Source organism: Zootoca vivipara, chromosome 7, assembly GCF_963506605.1.
Source record: "Zootoca vivipara chromosome 7, rZooViv1.1, whole genome shotgun sequence".
NCBI classification, from domain to species: Eukaryota; Metazoa; Chordata; class Lepidosauria; order Squamata; family Lacertidae; genus Zootoca; species Zootoca vivipara.
In genome coordinates, this window is record NC_083282.1 from 72,292,495 (window position 1) to 72,310,927 (window position 18,433).

General features: G+C 47.7%; 1 protein-coding gene across 1 annotated transcript; it reads right to left on the reverse strand.

The window, feature by feature from the left end:
• Positions 1 to 2,123: 2,123 nt before the first annotated feature.
• On the reverse strand, positions 2,124 to 6,716 carry LOC132592453 (uncharacterized protein K02A2.6-like). Its single transcript, XM_060277271.1, has one exon. It carries the CDS (start codon positions 6,208 to 6,210, stop codon positions 2,140 to 2,142), a length of 4,071 nt encoding a protein of 1,356 aa, XP_060133254.1. The 5' UTR covers positions 6,211 to 6,716; the 3' UTR covers positions 2,124 to 2,139.
• Positions 6,717 to 18,433: the final 11,717 nt, after the last annotated feature.

The window sequence follows — 18,433 nt, forward strand, 5'->3', positions numbered from 1 at the left end:
GAAGCCAAGAAGTAGTCCAGAAGAGAAAACTGCCATTTCTCTCTGCTTGCCACCATCCCAGAAACTTTTTTCCAGCACACTGATTGGTTCCTTTTAATTGCTCCTTTGCTCACCACTAGAATTGGTTCTGTATTGGTAAATGACAGGTCACTGGGCAAACAGCCGCAGACACCATTTTCCATTGTTTTAGGGGTTTACATGATCCCAAGCCTTATCTTCGCTCAACTAAAGTCTTGTCAGCATTTCTGTTTCCTCAGACCCTCCATCTGCCCTCCACACAGTCACTCAGGCCTATTCCCATCATGAACCAGAGTCTCTTGACTCAAAGGTGCCCCCACCCCCACCTGAACTCATTAACGGAGGCTTCCACAAATAAGAAGGGCTGCAGCTCAGTAGTAGACAATCTGCGCTGCATGAAGAAGGTCCCAGGTTCAATATCAAGGTTGGACTGGGAATGTCCTCTGTCTGGAATCCTGGAGGGCAGCTGCCAGCCAGTGCAGACATCACTGAGCTAGATGGACCAATATATCAGTTAGCAGCTTCCTAACAGAGGGAATAGATATTATTTTATTTTATTGCTGTGTTTCCACTGCAACACCTCTAGCATTGTACTGGAGGATCCCCCAACCATTCAGTATACCTGAAGGAGCATCTCCACCCCCATCGTTCTGCCCGGACACTGAGATCCAGCGCCAAAGGCCTTCTGGCAGTTCCCTCACTGCGAAAAGTGAATTTAAAGGGAACCAGGCAGAGGGCCTTCTCGGTAGTGGCGCCCACCCTGTGGAACGACCTCCCATCAGATGTCAAAGAAATAAACAACTATCTAACATTTAGAAGACATCTGAAGGCAGCCCTGTTTAGGGAAGTTTTTAATGACTGGTGTTTTAATGTATTTTTAATCTTTTGTTGGAAGCTGCCCAGAGTGGGTGGGGAAACCCAGCCAGATGGGTGGAGTATAAATATATTATTATTATTATTATTGTTGTTGTTGTTGTTGTTGTTGTTGTTGTTGTTGTTAACAATTTTTGGGAGCTGCAGAGTACTGCAGGGAGGAGCTTAAACCTGAGAGCACCACATTCCATGTTTAGAAATCTGCATCAGCGTTGCTTTTATTGCTGTTACGCTATGAGTTTTTCACCTCTGGTTCTTTGTAACTATGTTCCCTGCTCTATCATCATCTCACAGGCACGTATACATAGTGTTATGCAAAGCAAACTCCTGTCTCTGCCCGGATAGTGTCATATGATTCTGGAAAACTCTGGCTGCCCCTAACACTCAGCAATCAAGCCTTCCATGCTTAGATTGAGTTCAAATGTGCTTTCTGCAGAAAAACTGCAGATGTAGCTTCATAACTCAAATGTTTGGAACGGCCATTATGGATCAGTTATCACACATCATTGTATCCAATCGCAACAAGCGATTGGCCAATGCAGGAGGCATGCCAAGTGGTGTTAATTCAACAAGGAGTTTCGCTAGTGCTTAAAACCAACCTGTGAATTTAGCCTTATGACGGCCAGTGGCAAAAGGTTTGCCCAATCTGCAGTCACTGGAACAGTAATGACCACTGAATTGGGTGGGTGGGTCAAACAAAAATACGTAAGACTTTTCATTTGTTGAAAGGTCGGTACTACAAATTTACAAAAAAGTTGCTGTTTTAAAATAAAAGTTAATGCATTTTAAGAGGCTAAAGTTAAATATGAATACCTCTGGACCTAAGCACTTCTTAACTTTTTGGGATGTTCCTAAATTATACTGAAATATACTCGGAGTCGAGAGTGAATTTCATGCTCTTTATTCAGCTCATATTCATCAAGGAGAAGAAGAGAAGACGAATGGCTCTTTTCCCAAAACCATCTGCTTATATACATTATTTACACAATAGGCCTTGCGTGATTGGCTACTTCAGGGCTACACCTGTGGGCCAATTATATTGTGGATTGACTTCTGCCTGCAGCCTGATTGGCTGCTCCTACAGGCCAATCAGGTAGCAGATTCACTTCTGCCAGCCGCCTGATTGGCTGCTCCAGCAGGCCAATCAGGTTGCGGATTCACTTCCACCTGGAGTTGGATTGGGTAGCTCCCGCTGATTCTGAATCCTAATGTTCTAGGATTCAGCTCAGTACATAACACCCCTCCCCTCTAAGTTCCAGTCCTGCCCGGGAAGTTGCATTCGTAGTCCCCAAGGTCTGCTGGCCGCCTCCGTGTGCGTTGTGGCCTGGGGTGTTCCTTGGTCAGGGGTTCTGGTTCTGGCTCGTGTTCCGAGGCTGCTGGCTGTGCCGGGGCTGTCTGGTCTGGCGCCACTGAACCACTAGGTTGTGACTCTGGTTCCGGTGTCCTTCCAGCCTCGGGGCGCCCCTCTGTGCCTACTGCTTCTGCTTCCCCTGCCCACCCCTCTCGCTCTACAGGCCTCACTGCCCTGCTGTCCCCTTGGGACCCCTCTGTCCCGCTCTCCTCCCGGGTTCCTCCTGGGAATCGTCGCCGTAGCTGGTCGCAGTGGCGGCGCCAACATTGCCCCCCTTCCGTTAGTACCTCGTACGACACGGGACCGGTCACCTTGGTGACTGTGGCGGGTACCCATGCTGGGCCTGCCCCAAAATTCTTTGCATACACTGGGTCCTGGGCCACAAATGTCCGGGGGTTCCTGCCTTTCCCCACCACTACCTCATCCTGAGCTCTGTCGGGGTGAAGTCGGTCCAGTCTAGTTGCAAGGCGCCGGCCCATTAGTAATTCAGCTGGGCTCCGGCCCGTCGTTGTGCTTGGGGTGCTGTGCTGTGCTAGAAGAAATGCGGCAAGGCGGTATTCCCAGTCCCCTTGTGTTATGCGGCGGAGGCTGTCCTTGGTGGTCCGCACCATGCGCTCCGCTTGGCCATTGGTGGCAGGGTGGAATGGTGCTGAGCGGATGTGGCGGATGGCGTTCTGCGCTGTGAAGGTCTGGAACTCCTCTGACGTGAATGCGGTTCCATTGTCCGAGACGAGGGTGTCAGGGAGCCCGTGGGTTGCAAACAGCTTACGTAGTACCCGGATGGCTGCCGCCGTAGAAGTGGACGGTACCAGTGCGACCTCCAGCCATTTGGTGTAGGAATCCACCACTATGAAGAATGTTTTTCCCTGGAAGGGGCCAGCGAAGTCCACGTGCAAGCGTGACCATGGATGTCGGGCGGACTCCCAGGGCTGGACTGGGGCCCTTGGGGGATCCGGGCGGGATTCTTGGCAGGTCTGGCAGTGTTGGACCCAGGCCTCTATCTCTCTGTCAATCCCCGGCCACCACACATAACTCCTGGCAAGGGCCTTCATCCTCACTACCCCTGGGTGTGTCTCGTGTAGGGCTGTGAGGACCCTTTTGCGGAGGGGCTGGGGAACAACGACCCTGCTTCCCCATAACAGGCACCCCTTGTGGGCCGACAGTTCATGTTTGCGGTTTGTGTAGCCAGCGAATTCTGGCCCGGGGCTGCTGCTGGGCCATCCTCGCCACACCCAGTCCAGGACCCGGGAGATGACCCTATCTTTTGTGGAATGGTGCGCAACTTCTTGTGCCTGAATGGGTCGGTCGGGAAGCAGCTCCAGGGTCATAACCTCTTGCGCAGGCGCTGGGTCGGGGCCTGTTTCTGGTAGTGGTAGCCTGCTGAGTGCATCTGCGTGGCCTATCGCCTTCCCAGGGCGGTGGATTAGTGCATACTGGTAGCCGGCAAGGAAAATTGACCACCTGAGGACACGTGGAGACAACACTTGGGGGGTCTGCTTCTCGGGGGCAAACAGGCCAAGCAACGGCTTGTGGTCAGTCACTATGGTAAAGGGCCGCCCGTACAAGAAATCATGGAATTTTTTTACGCCCTTCACGATTGCCAGACCCTCCTTGTCAATCTGTGAGTAGTTTCGTTCGGCTGCAGCAAGCGTCTGGGAGAAGTATGCCACCGGCACCTCTCTTCCATCCGGGAGTTGGTGTCCCAGGACAGCGCCGATGCCATAGGGAGAGGCGTCGCATGCCAGCACCACTGGCAGCCTCTCGTCGAAGTGTGCCAAGACCGAGTTCGAGACGAGCAAGTCCTTGACTGCCTGGAATGCGGCCCTTTGTCGCTGGCCCCACACCCAAGGGGCCCTTTTATCTAGGAGTCTGTGTAGGGGCTCCGCTACCGCTGCCTTATGGGGAAGGAAGGCATGGTAAAAGTTCAATAGTCCCAAGAATGACTGAAGTTCGGGCTTGCTCTTGGGCGCTGGGGCCTCACAAATGGCCCGTACCTTGTCACCGGTTGGATGGACCCCTTCTGCGTCCACCTTAAATCCCAGAAAGTCCACCTGCGGCACTCCCAGTAAACACTTTTCCCGCTTCACCTTGAGGCCCGCCGTCTGGAAACGGTGCAGGACGGAGCGGAGGCGGTCCTCAAATTCCTCTGGTGTGGGCCCGGCGATCAGTACATCATCGAAGAAGGGGGTGACGCCAGGAATCCCTTTAAGGAGAGAGTCCATTAGATTCTGGAATATGCCTGGTGCCACGCTAACGCCAAATTGCAGCCGCTTTACTCTGAATGCCCCTCTGTGCGTCACAATCGTCTGAGCCTCTGCTGTGGCTTCGTCCACAGGCAACTGTTGATACGCTTGGGCCAAGTCCAGTTTGCCAAAGATTTTTGACCCAGCCAGGGTGGCGAGGACATGGCTGACCACTGGCACTGGGTATGCATGGGCCGTGAGAGCCTTGTTTATGGTGCATTTGTAGTCTGCACAGATGCGGACCGAACCGTTAGGCTTGACGGGTGTGACAATTGGAGTTTCCCAGGGGGCGTTGGGCACCGGCTCCAGCACTCCTTGCTCCACGAGCCGGTCCAATTCCTCGTCTATGCGGGGTTTCAGGGCGAACGGGACCCGGCGGGCCTTGTGCCTGATGGGTCGTACAGCGGGGTCTAGCTGTAGGGCAATGGGGGGTCCTGTATATCGTCCCAATGCCCCATCGAAAACCCCTGGAAACTCTTTGCATATGGCGTCCACGTCCACTTGTAAGCTAGTGCGGTTCACCCCGGTAACGGCTAGCCCCAGAGGTCCAAACCATGCCAGTCCCAGTAAGCTAACGTAGGGGCCCTTAACTACCAGCAAGTCCAATTGTTGCTTTCGCCCTCGATATTGCACCCTGAAGGTCCCCACCCCCATTGTAGGGACCTTACGTTTCTGGAAGTCCCGGAGGGTGAATGGGGCCGGCCTTAGTTTGGGACCCCCATTAGGGCACAGTTCCCTTAATGTTCGGGCCGAGATTATGGATAGAGTTGAACCCGTGTCCAGCTCCATGCGGCATGGGGCTCCCTCTATCTGTACCTCTATATAAATTTTCTCTGTGCTGGGATGGGGCAACTGGAATACCTGGTAGTCCGTGATCTCCGTCGAGTTGCCTTGGTGCATGGTGCCGTGTGACCTGGGGCTCCTGGATCGGTCATCTGATGCTTGTCGACGGGTGAGTCGAGCCCGACACACCCGGGCGATGTGTCCCAATTTTCTGCACTGCCTGCACTCTGCGTTGCGGAAACGACAGGTCCTCCTCTCGTGGTTCTCCCCGCAGCTTGCACAGTTCCCTCCTTCTCGTCGAGGCTGCTGTGGTGTGTGTGCTGCTTGAGTGCGCCGCTGTACTCGGTGTACTTCCTCCCTGTCAGATTTGGATTCGTCGGTGAGGTCTTCGTGGTAGACCCTCGGTTGGGATGGCGGGGCCGGTCGTGCCTCTTGCGTTGACCTCTCGGCGGCTTCGGTTGCCAGGGCTTCCTCCAGAGCAATCTGGAACGTGAGGTCTTTTTTGGCGTAGAGGCGTCGTTGCAACATCTCGTCCCTCAGGCCACCGACGAGGCGGTCACGAAGCATGTTCTCCAACTCTGAGAAGTTGCATAACCGGGCGGCTTGGCGGAGGGAGGTCACAAACCCAGTTATGGTTTCCCCTGGGGCTTGCCGCTTTGCGTAGAAGGCATTTCGGCAAGCTACCACCGAGGGCTGTGGTGAAAAGTGCTCCTTCAGCCGTTCCATTATTGTTTTGTAAGAGACGGTAGCGACATCTCTAGGTGCAAGGAGAGCCCGGGCGATTTCAAACGTCTCCTCTCCACAGACGCTGAAGAATGTCGCCCTCTTCATGGCATCGTTGGTGACTTCTTTCGCTTGCAGGAGGAAGTTGAAACGGGCGGCGTACCCTTCCCAGTCTCCTGATGCTGGTTTGAATGGCAAGAAGCTGCTGTCGGTTGCCATTCTGGGTTCCTTGGGTCCTGGAGCTGAAGCCTGGATGCACGGTGCGATGCAGCGGTGCAGCAGGTGGCAGTGCTGCGGTGCAGTGCGTGGTGGCGGTCAGCTCAGCAGGATCCCACCTTCGTCGCCAGTGAAATATACTCGGAGTCGAGAGTGAATTTCATGCTCTTTATTCAGCTCATATTCATCAAGGAGAAGAAGAGAAGACGATGGCTCTTTTCCCAAAACCATCTGCTTATATACATTATTTACACAATGGGCCTTGCGTGATTGGCTACTTCAGGGCTACACCTGTGGGCCAATTATATTGTGGATTGACTTCTGCCTGCAGCCTGATTGGCTGCTCCTACAGGCCAATCAGGTAGCAGATTCACTTCTGCCAGCCGCCTGATTGGCTGCTCCAGCAGGCCAATCAGGTTGCGGATTCACTTCCACCTGGAGTTGGATTGGGTAGCTCCCGCTGATTCTGAATCCTATTGTTCTAGGATTCAGCTCAGTACATAACATATACTATAGAAGGATCACAAAATGATAGCTTTATTAGGGTTAACCTCAAGTTTTTGAGTGCTACTTCAGAGGGAAGGTTAAGCAACAGAAGATAAACAAACAAGAGGAGGATGTGGGAGTGTCCCAAGACATTTTGCTGTCTGAAACAGAAGGAAAAGATGGCACTCTTCCGGATCTGGAGGAAGAAAGCTATATCAAGCACCTACTTTCCAAATATTGTATTCCACTCTGGACTTTTTGCATCATTTACAGTGCAATCCTACACATTTCTACACAGAAATAAGCCCCATTAATTCAATGTGACTCCTTTGTGACTCTGCAGTAGAATCCTATGCATGTCTACTCAGAATTAAGTCCCACTGATTTCATACATAGGATGCCAGTTAATTAACTGCACAGCTCTTTCCAGCAAAACATTGTTGAATTATTGTCACCACTCAATTTTAGATGAGATAAATATTCACTATTTCTTTTGGAAATAGCTTCATGGACTGATATCCACCCTTTTCTGTTGACTCTAATTTGCTTTACACTGAATTTAAAATTGTATTTTTGAAGTGTTGTAATTAGCCCAGGGACCTTATGATGAAGGGCTGAATAATAATAAATTTGTATATTACCTGGAAGACCCCACTGAAAACATAAATTAAACTTAGTATTTTGGGAAACTTATCAAAGACGGGAAGGGGGCGGATTATAATCAGATTGTTTGGATTAGTAAATGATGGAAGATCATATCTCTTAAAACAGCAAGCCTTTCCATTCAGTGCTTGGAATCAGGTCAGATAAATTTGTTTCCATTATGTTTTCTTTGTTACTAGGAGTGTGTCATTTCAGAAGTCCCTGGGGACTTGGGACAAACCATTACTAATTAAGCAGGGCTTGCTTACCAGCTGAGTTTTAAGCAGTTTTCTTTTGAGTGCACATGTGTGAAAGGAATGGGAGGGGGAGTGCTTATTAACAAGACAGTCTGAAGTCCTCCTTTACCCCAAAATATTGGAATTGTTTTTTTATTGCATAAACAGATAGCAGAAAGAGAGAGGGGGCAACACACACACACACCTGGTGGGGGCTGGCTTAAGATGCCTGAGAAGAGGGTGCATATGGTCCTCACTCTTTTCCAAGACCAAAATTTAACTGGACTGGCAGCTGGATCTCACTGCAACACTGGTCCTGGAACAGCATCACCCAACAAAGCTAAGAACAGAAAGATAGCTAGGGAACTCAGGTGAAATGCTGCCTCCACTCTGCCTAATGGTAGGGCTGGCCCTGATCTCCGCCCTTCTTATAAATTTTCAAACTTACTACACTGTTTACTTTTTAGTGATAGCCGATCCATGGCCATTTGATGTACCTTTGGGGACTATTAATTTGTTCATTATCTTGGAAGAACGGTACTGTCTGCTGCTGTGCTTGGAGCACCCTATTGCGGCGTTTGGAGCACCCATCATCTCACGTTTGTAGGATATTGACTGTGGAAAGGCATTCTGCCTCCATTTCAGTGATCTTTGGCAGTGACTTACCACTCCTGCCATTCCTGTTCATGGAACATTTATTTGATTCTTATTAGTTTGTGACTCCATGCACATATTATATGTCTTCTCTTTATGAATTTTGAAACAGTATAGTGTTATAAAAATATTGCCAGTATATTATTAGCTGACGTATCTACTATCATTGTCAGTAGGCCTAGGCACACTTAGTAAGGCCCATGGACCCCAGTGAGGAACATGCCTAGAATGACACAGTGAAACTTGGCAAGGTAGTTGCCTGATTCCCTCCATAACTCAACATGTGACTCTTTACACAGAGAGGATAGGACAAGGTACAATTGCTAGACTCAGCCCAATACCTCAGCCTTCCCCATCCTGGTGCTGTTCAGGTGTTTTGGACTTGAATTCCTATTAGTCTGATCCATAAGTTGCTGTACAAAATTTCTGCAGATCACCAGGTTGAGGAAGGCTACAATTGCCAATTATTGTCAGAGCTGGCCAATGGCAATTTGAGAGGAGCTGTCTGTTTCTTCAGCAGAAAAAAAGAAGAAATGCCATGATACACCTCCATCAGCACAACTGCTCGCCTTCATCTGCCCCAGCTTCAACAAAATATGTCTACCTTGTATTGGTCTCGACAGCCACAGCAGGCGCTGTAACTCTCCAACGATTTGACTTCACCCCTGAAGGCGCACCCATCCATAGTCTCCTGAGACAGATGCCCACCAACCAACCAACCCCTAGCAATGAAGGGAGATGAAGTGATGATTTCTCCGGGTCTCTTCTTCCCAAAGGCCCACCCAAGACATTTGCTGCTAGAGGCAATTGAGAAGATGACACCATCCACCTCTCCCATGAACAGAAACTGATCTGACTGGCTGTTGAAACCTGCTTCTAAAGAGGTTCCTGAATGCAACAGACTAGCTTAGTAAGTGCAGGCCAGGCAGGCTTAGTAAGTTCCTGGCTAGAAACAAGGAAGCTTCAACATCACTGGGGCACTGGTTGAGGAGGACAGGCATGGCCAGGTGGGTCAAACCTCCAATGGGAGGTGATTTGTTCCAGTGGTGAAATCATTCCTGCCCATTCTTCAGGTGTGTCTGGGCAAAAAGGGTGATTTGGATCTGGTGTATGGAAAGCCCCCCCCCCCGATTCATGACATGCATCTGGAGTGCCTCATTTGACCCCACACTGCCCTTGGGACATTGAAGGCATGTCAGCAACAGCAGTAGCTTTCCAAAGCCACACCAGCGAGGTCTGTATCCTCCAATCAAGTAGCAGCTCTCTCTTTCTGTGTGACCACTGACACAGGATCCACAAGATCCTGACCCCCTTAGCCATTATCCCTTAAATTGTGTTTCCAGCTTCGTTGGACTGGTCATGTTGTGCAGATGCCTGATGGTCGTCTTCCAAAGCAACTGCTCTACTCCAAACTTTAAAATGGAAAGCATTTTGCTGGTGGTCAACAAAAGAGGTTTGAAGACTGCCTCAAGGCAAATCTAAAAAAAAAAAATGTACGGTAGTATAAACATTGACAACTGGGAAACACTGGCCTGCGAGTGCTCTAGTTGGAGAACAGCCTTTACCAAAGGTGTCATGGACTTTGAAGACACTCGAACTCAGAATGCAAGGGAGAAATGTGCTAAGAGGAAGGCACACTTGGGAAATCCACACCATGATCAATTCCCGCCTGGAAACCAATGTCCCCACTGCGGAAGGATGTGTGGATCCAGAATTGGCCTCCACAGTCACTTACGGACTCATTGTTAAAACTGAGTCTATGGAAGACAATCTTACTCAGCTGTGAGCATAGCTGTCAACTTTAGGATTTTAAAAAAGGGATCACTTGCTGAGTGCTGCCGGAAATCGCCTCTGCGCATGCGATTTCTGGTGCCGGCTCTGCCCATGTCCGGGGCACCGGAAATTGGTTCTGCGCATGTTCAGACATGCACAGAAGCGACTTCCGATGCCAGGCTGCCTGTGTCCACATGTCTGGGCACTGGAAATCAGTTCTACGCATGCTCGGACATGCACAGAAGTGATTTCTGGTGCCCAGACATAGGCAGAGCGGCACCAAAAATCGGTTCTGCGCATTCCCGGGCATGCGCAGAGGTGATTTCCAGCAGCATTCGGCAAGTGAGCGAGTAGCCAGCCGCTGAGCGAGGTGTTTTACCGGGCGGCAGCTAGCTGCTCGCTCGCGGGGGGGGGGGGCGAGTGGAGCCTCCCTGGCTGGCAGGGAGGGAGAGGAGCTGCTTCCTTTAAAATCTGGGAGATTTACGGGATATTTTACAATCCGGGCTGCCAGCGAGAAAAGGATTGAAAAAAGGGGGTTTCCCACGAAAAACGGGAGGGTTGACAGCTATGTACGAGTGATCGCCAAAGAGGAGGAAGAAATTGTGTTTGAGCCTCTTTCATTGTATGTTAACACTCCTTTGCCCATTATTCATATAGAGCAGAAATCAAAGGCAGGCATTGTATTCTGGTATTTGTAGGTTTTATGTTCACATTATAAACCCAGCTGAAGCAAGAGCCACTTAAAAATTTCATGTATGAAAATGTTTGCAGAAAGGCGAACTCTTATCTGCAAGCATTTTTTTCTTTTATTTATATCATGCTCTTAAAGGTTCTTAATAATTCTTCAGATACCACCTTCTGTTTTCCCCCCTCCCTCCCTCCTTCCCTCCCAACTTCCCCTCACCCATGTGCGATCTTATTGGTATTTGCATTATTGCTTCTTGTTGTGTTAACAATTGTTTATACTTAATGATTCTATCCTTTGCAATATTATCTTATATCCTTGCGAGCATTTCCTTTTATGTTTATATTAAAAATTATTTCCATTTCCATATTTTTCCATATATGTCTCTACACACTCCAACTCTCTCTTAACTTTTTGCTTGGAGCTGCCTCTAATTGAAGCCGTTAATTTTGCCATTGCCATAAATTCACAAATCTTGGCTCTTCATTCTGATATTTCTGGTATTTTTCCTGTTTTCCAGTTTTTTGCCACTAGTAGTCTTGCCGCTGCTGTCCCGTAGAGGGATACGATCTTTTTGTCTTTGGGAATATCATTCGTTATTAAGCCCATCAGATATGCTTCTGGCTTCTTAAGAATTGTGCTCTTAAATATTCTTTTCAGCTCTTCATGTATCTTAGTCCAGAATTGTTTAATCACCTTGCACCCCCACCACATAGGATACAAGCATTTTTCTGGCCAGCTTACACAGATGCATTTAATTGGCACATTGTGGATCAAACATACTTTTCAAGGGTTGGGGGCAGATTAAAGACACTCCTGTCTTCTACAGTCACTGGAAATCACAGCAAATTAACCAAAGCTGGCCTGTTAACCAAACAGCTTTCAAATGGGACTGTCAATTTCAATGCTAATTTCTTCTTTTTCTTCTTTTCTACATGGAGTAAGTAAAGAAAAAAGAAAGAAAAGGAGGGGGAAGCCTATCGCATTAAAAAACAACAACACCCACTTTTCTCTTGGGAAAACAAAGAAAATTCCTGATTTCATAGATGCTCCTGCTTAAAAGAGGTCTTGTTACTTTATAGCTCATGAAAGACAAAAAGGCAACTGCTTACTGGGATTTGATGTTTATCTCAGCATAGCAAATCAAAGTTTTACTGGGTTCAGAAATGCCAAAGCAGCATATTTTGTACTCCTCAAAAAAAAAAGGGGGGGGGGAGAGAGAAAAGAAAAAAGGGGGGGAGAGTCAGTGCCTGGAAGTGAAAAACATCTGCATCTAAAACAGGACAATTAGCAACAAGCCATGAGTGATGCTAACGCTCTTAGTCTATTTTTGGTCACCAGCTACGTGTTCAGGAAAAGCAAGAAATGTGGCTGCCTTGCTTAACTCTTCATGCACCGTGTTGTTGTTGTTGTTGTTGTTGTTGTTGTTGTTGTTCCTTTAAAAAAACAGAACCCAATTATGTTCCTTATTTATCACATTAGAAAAAAAGGTTTGCTGTACCAAAATGTACAATGTCTTTACTTTTGCTTGAGAAAGAATGTGTACACTTGTTTTACACAGAATAGGACTCATTCAATAGTACTGGGCAGACCAAATTATGCCACTTTGACTGGGTCACCTAACACGCCACATTCTAGCTTCAAAATAATAAATGAGCTAGATAAGCCCACAGTCTGTAAGGCAATTTTCTGTATTCTCCATGTAAAATGGGGCAGAGTGATCTGGTTTGTGAACCTTCATCATGCTTACTTAGGGAAAACTCTACTCCTTACTTCCAGGCGCCTTCTCAGAGTTGTTTTCTAATAGATACTGAGTTCCTCTGATTTGCTAAACTTTATTTATTGTATTTAATCATGGCTTAGTTCATTTCTTACATTTCTTAAAAAGAAGCATGTAATACCAAATTCAAGTATTTCATAAAGGAAATATAATGAAATAACGTGGCATAAGACCAGGACAAGAGGCAGGCTACATTCAGAAAGGACATGAGTTAAAGACCTGCTTGATGAAACACAGTATTACTGAGAGCTGGTGGGTGAGCAGGGAGGAGTTGGTTTCGCACAAGCAGAGATATAGTCTACTGCTATTGTCTACTGGAATTCCGTCAAGGCTAGGCACTCAACTCCATCCACCCAGCCCCAATATGTGTAGGGCAGGGCCATAAGAAACATGATAGACGGGAATGGGCCAATGGATATATTTCCACATCCCCTCCTCATGCACTGGATTTTTTTCAGTGGGCTAGTATAGTCAATGAACATGCATGTAAAATACCCCAAACAGATGCTTAAATGCAAAAAAAGAGGGAGGAAAGCTATGACTGATGGCACCTCAAATGTATTATATGTCTAATATGAGTCAAAAATATGCCATAATCTTTTCTATTCTTTTACTACAGTGGTGCAGAATAATTTTGCCACTTAAATTGTACCTCTGGCAGCATTAAAGCTTTCCCAACTGAGTGTTTTAAAACCAAAAGCCAAATACGTAATTTAAAGAAGCTGTAAAAAACCTGTAAAATTGATTGGATGGCAACTCCAATTTTAACAAAAACAAACAAACAAAGCACAATAACTGAAGCTTTATCTACTAGAGTGGTTTACAGCATAATTTCCTGCACTGCATTTATTTTCTTTAAGATTGGTAGACCTTTAGGGTATTAGAGCAGTCACTTCCAACCAAGGAATGCTCTCCTTTGCTTATATAAAAAAAAGAGGGCAACTGGGAAGATAAAAGTGAGGTAGGGAATCCATGTGTGCCAGTCTGAGCATCTCTGAGGAAGGGCAGGCAAGAAATTGCAACGTATTTCTAGAAAGATGTAAGGTCTAACAGGAAGCTAACCACCACTTGGACTCCTGGCAAGAGTATGACTATGTTGCTTTTTGGCCACTGTTAAAAATGGGATTAAATAAATTAATGATGGCTAAATGGACACAACATACCACTGAATCCCAATGACTGGAGGGAAACAGTGTTTGGAGGGGGGCGGGATTGCCTTCATGCCAAAAAGGCATGAACAAGCCTTTTTTGACATGTTTAGGAATGCATAATATGGCCATTACTCATCAAGACAGCTTTGGTCTGTTCCCCAGCAACCCCATGTGAGTGGAGTGGGTTTCCCCCCTACATTTGAAGCCACAACCCTATTTGTGCTACTGATTTCAGTGGGGTGTGATTTGCAACCAGATGCTATGCTTGTTTACTCGGAAGTGTCCAGTGGGTTAAGTGTGTTTAGGATTCCAGCCGAACACTGGAATCCTAACTAGAGGAAGCCAGTGTAACTTTTGCCACTGTAATATACATCTATACAGGATTCTCTGAGAGGGTCTACCACTGACTAAGCCAGCAGGTGAGTGTGGATCCAAGGCTCTGGCCCTGTATACCTGATGGAGCATCAGAGGCATCTTTCCCATAGAGCTTAGTGGCGCATTGTGCTGCCCTCTCAGGGCTGCCCCAGCGAGTGGGGGAGCTGCGTGGCTTTGCCGGCAGCCTCCCCCTTACACTGTCAGGAGTTTGTGGAGGAGCCGGGCCCTGGGACCAGCAGGGCTTTGCAGGACTGGGATCCTCTTTGGCTTGTTCTGGAGAGGCAGGGCGCGGCTGCACAGGTGAGGCCGCTTGGTATTCGCTGCACCTGGTGGCAAGAGCCGGCAGGGGATATAAGGCCAGCATTTCCCCTCAGCTCTTTGCCACAGCAACACACTCTCTGCCTCGCCGTGTGCCTTCTTACCTTTTGACCGTGACTTTGTGCCTTGACCCTTGGACTGTGACTTTGTGCTTTGACCCTCGGACTGTGACTTTGTGCTTAGATCCTCAGACTGTGACTTTGTGCTTTGACCTTCAGACTGTGACTTCTTCCCTTGTGCTTCTTGACCCTTGAACCTCTGCTCTCCGGATGTTTGTGCCTACCATCTTGCCCCTGGTCCCGACGCTCCTTGCTGGGACTTCACTCGTAAACAGCCCAGACCGTGACATACGCTGCATGCCTCCCAAGCCTCCTGTGCTGAAGAGGCGGGTGGGAACAGTTTCAATGAGGAAGCTGGAGTCAAAGCTCTCCACCAGCAAGTGAGGACCCCGCCTCTCCCTTTTTGGTGTGGCAGCTTCCTGGTGGGCAGAATGGAACTCCAAAGCGTTTGCAAAGACTCTCCTCCTCCTCACCCAGGAACAGAAAGAGCTGCTTTGGCTGCTGCCCCTGCGACTCAATCCATGCTCTTTTCTGGAGACCAAGCTGAACTCTGACTGAAAGAATTATTTCATGGGGTCTGCCCAAGGCGTTTGGCTCCCCGCCCCCCGCAGGCCCGTCCTTAGCTGTGCCCATCCTTAGCTGTGCACTTTTATTTCTCCCTTTAAGTAGCATTGCAAAAATGCAGCGGGCTGCACATGCACACCCCGTATACTGTGTGTGTGGTCGTGGGCGAGGACAATCTGCTGCTGTCCTGCTACACCCACCCACCCACCCACTCACTCATTTCGAGGGGATCAGGGAAGCCTGCGTGGGCGGGAGGAGTGGCACTATTTCTGCCCCGGCTCAGCTCCCCAACTACCACCCTCCTCTCACCTCCGTCGGTGGGTTAAATGCCCTCTCCTTCCTGCTTTCCTCTGTCCCACTTTCTCGCTCTCTTTTTATCCAGGAAGGAAGGCGTATGTTCCCCCCACCCCCAGCTCCTGTCTCTCCTTCCCTGTAGTGAAATCTTGTGGAATTCCCAAGTTCAGGTCAACACCTCTGGGGAACCTTGCCTAAAAATGGTCAACGACTTTGGGGTCCTCCACCTTAAAAAGGTTGACAACTCTGGGAAACATTGGGGGGGGGCTGCCACTGGAGGGATCTTTGCACCATGGTGCTGGATATGCTTAAGACGGCCCTCGGAAGCATCTCCACACCCATTATTCAGCCCAGACACTGGGATCCAGCTCCGAGGGCCTTCTAGCAGTTCTCTCTCTGAGATAAGTGAGGATACAGCGAACTAGGCAGAGGGCCTTCTCAGTCGTCATACTCACTTTGTGGGATGACCTCCCATCAGATGTCAAAGAAATAAACAACTATCAGACTTTGATAAGACATCTGAAGGCAGCCCTGTTTAGGGAAGTTTTTAATGTTTGATGTCTCACTGTGTTTTAATTTGCTGGAAGCCGCCCAGAGTGACTGGGGTAAGCCAGTCAGATGGGCAGGATATAAATAAACGATGATGATGAGTACTGGGACCTGGTTCTCAAGTCTGGCCTGAACAGAGTTTGTAATAGGGGTAAGGAGAGACGTATGCCCATCCTGCTATGCCGGCATAAGAACCATCTTACGTTCTGCTGGCTGAGCACCAGCTGAGCCAGGATGAGGGACGTACATTGGTATACACTCAGCTCAGCTGGGTAATCTCATGTTCCGGTGAATTCCAGCTTTCTCATCCCGTCAGATCTTGGGTTTGGATGATGCTATTGACAGCTGTCAAATAAAGGACACTTTCAACTAAAGGACTGTTTTGTGACAGCCCTTCAAAATGAAGGACTATCCTCTGTAATGCAGGACACATGGCCACCCAATGTGAACCCGTCCCTATAGCAGCATGTATGGCCCTTACACTGATGACTTTTAAATAGGTCTTGAAGACTTTCTTTTATTTGAAACTGCTTTTAATTCTGTTGGTACTTCTCTGCTGGTTTTATAATGTGCTATTTTTGCTCTCTGCTTTTACACTTGTATTATTTTAGTCTGCTGATATTATTTTTTGCCTGCTGCTGTGATGATTTTTAGATGTGCTATTGTGTCCTGAGATGATTATTTTTTTTAAAAAAATTAATTAAGTATTTTATGGATTGTAATGTCACAGATTGTTTTTAACCTGTTGGGGGGTGCATTGAGAGGGGCAACCCTGAAAGACAGCCAATATAAATATGGAAAACAATACATTATTTGAGGGGAAAGGGTAAAAAGAAAGAAAGGAAAAAAAACTCAATTGCCATCCCATTCTGGATTTGAAGGGGAGGGTAGATGGATAATAATAATAATAATAATAATAATAATAATAATAATAATAATAATAATAATAATAATAATACAGTGGTACCTCTACTTACAAATAACTCTACTTACGAATTTTTCTACTTACAAATGGAGCTCCGTCCGCCATCTTGGATGCGGTTTAGATAGGATTTTTTCTACTTACGAATTTTTAGATAGGGTTGCTTCGACTTACGAATTTTTTCTCCCAATGCATTCCTATGGGATTCGACTTACAAATTTTTCCGACTTACAAATGTGTGTTCGGAACGCATTAAATTCGTAAGTAGGGGTACCACTGTAATAATAATAATAATAATAATAATAATAATAATAATAATAATAATTTATACTCTGCCCATCTGGCTGGGTTTCCCCAGCCACTCTGGGCGGCTTCCAACAGAAATATTAGAATACACTAATTTCTTAAAGATTAAAAGGTTCCCTAAACAGGGCTGCCTTCAGATGTCCTCTAAAAGTCTGGTAGTTATTTTTCTTTTTGACATCTGGTGGGAGAACGTTCCACAGGGCAGGTGCCGCTACTGAGAAGGCCCTCTGCCTGGTTCCCTGTAACTTGGCTTCTTGCAGCGAGGGAACCACCAGAAGGCCCTCAGCACTGGACCTCAGTGTCCGGGCAGAATGATGGAGGTGGAGATGCTCCTTAAGGTATACTGGACCGAGGCCGTTTAGGGCTTTAAAGGTCAGCACCAACACTTTGAATTGTGCTTGGAAACGTACTGGGAGCCAATGGAGATCTTTCAAGACTGGTGTTATGTGGTCTCGGTGGCTGCTCCCAGTCACCAGTCTAGCTGCCGCATTCTGGATTAATTGTAGTTTTCGGGTCACCTTCAAAGGTAGCCCCACATAGAGCGCATTGCAGTAGTCCAAGCGGGAGATTACTAGAGCATGCACCACTCTGGTGAGACAGTCTGCAGGCAAGTAGGGTCTCAGCCTGTGTACCAGATGGAGCTGATAAACAGCTGCCCTGGATACAGAGTTAACCTGCACCTACATGGACAGCTGTGAGTCCAAAATGACATTGCATTTGACATATCACCTAGGTAGGGCCAATCCACCCGTGAGGTGAGGCAGTTTCCTCAGACAGCAGATGCAGCCTCCTCTGCCACTGCTCACTGTCTCATCCTCCACACCTGGTTGACCCCTTCATGCCTAGCTGTGGTGGGTGGGTGCGGAGTAGGAGGTCGGTGGCAGGTGGCAGCAGAGGAGGTGGCCAGGGGCAGAGGAGGTGACCAAAGTGGTGGTGGGACAACATTTTCTGTTTCATCTGAAGCTACAAAAAATGTCCTGGACCAGCCCCACACCAAGGTTGGGCCTCCTATGAATATGGCATTTCACAGCTCCAAGCAATGAGCAAGTCTGTCAATTTTGGTGTCTCTCCACTTCTCATTTTTCCAGTCTTGAATCCATTTCTCTACATTTCCACCTTAATTTTTGTATTATATATATAAAAAAATCCTCCAGCAGTTCAGTTTACTGCAAATTTCTCTTAACATGCACAGTTTTGTATGTATTTCTGCAAACCATTTCCTCTACTGTAATGCAATTTATTTAAAAAAATCCTTTTCACTAATATATGCATTTTCCTGCATACTTTGCCCCCCCCCCCCCCGTTGTATTTATTTCTATACATATGACTTGACTGGAGAGCTGCATTGCAAAATATGGCAAAGTCTTAATTTTCAAGGGTGGCTGTGTTTCAATTCTTGCATGGCTTTGGGAATTGCAAATTTGGCAGGTTT

Coding starts and splice junctions, on each gene's coding strand:
- LOC132592453 (XM_060277271.1), bottom strand. CDS start 6,210: ATGGCAACCGACAGCAGCTTCTTGCCATTCAAACCAGCATCAGGAGAC.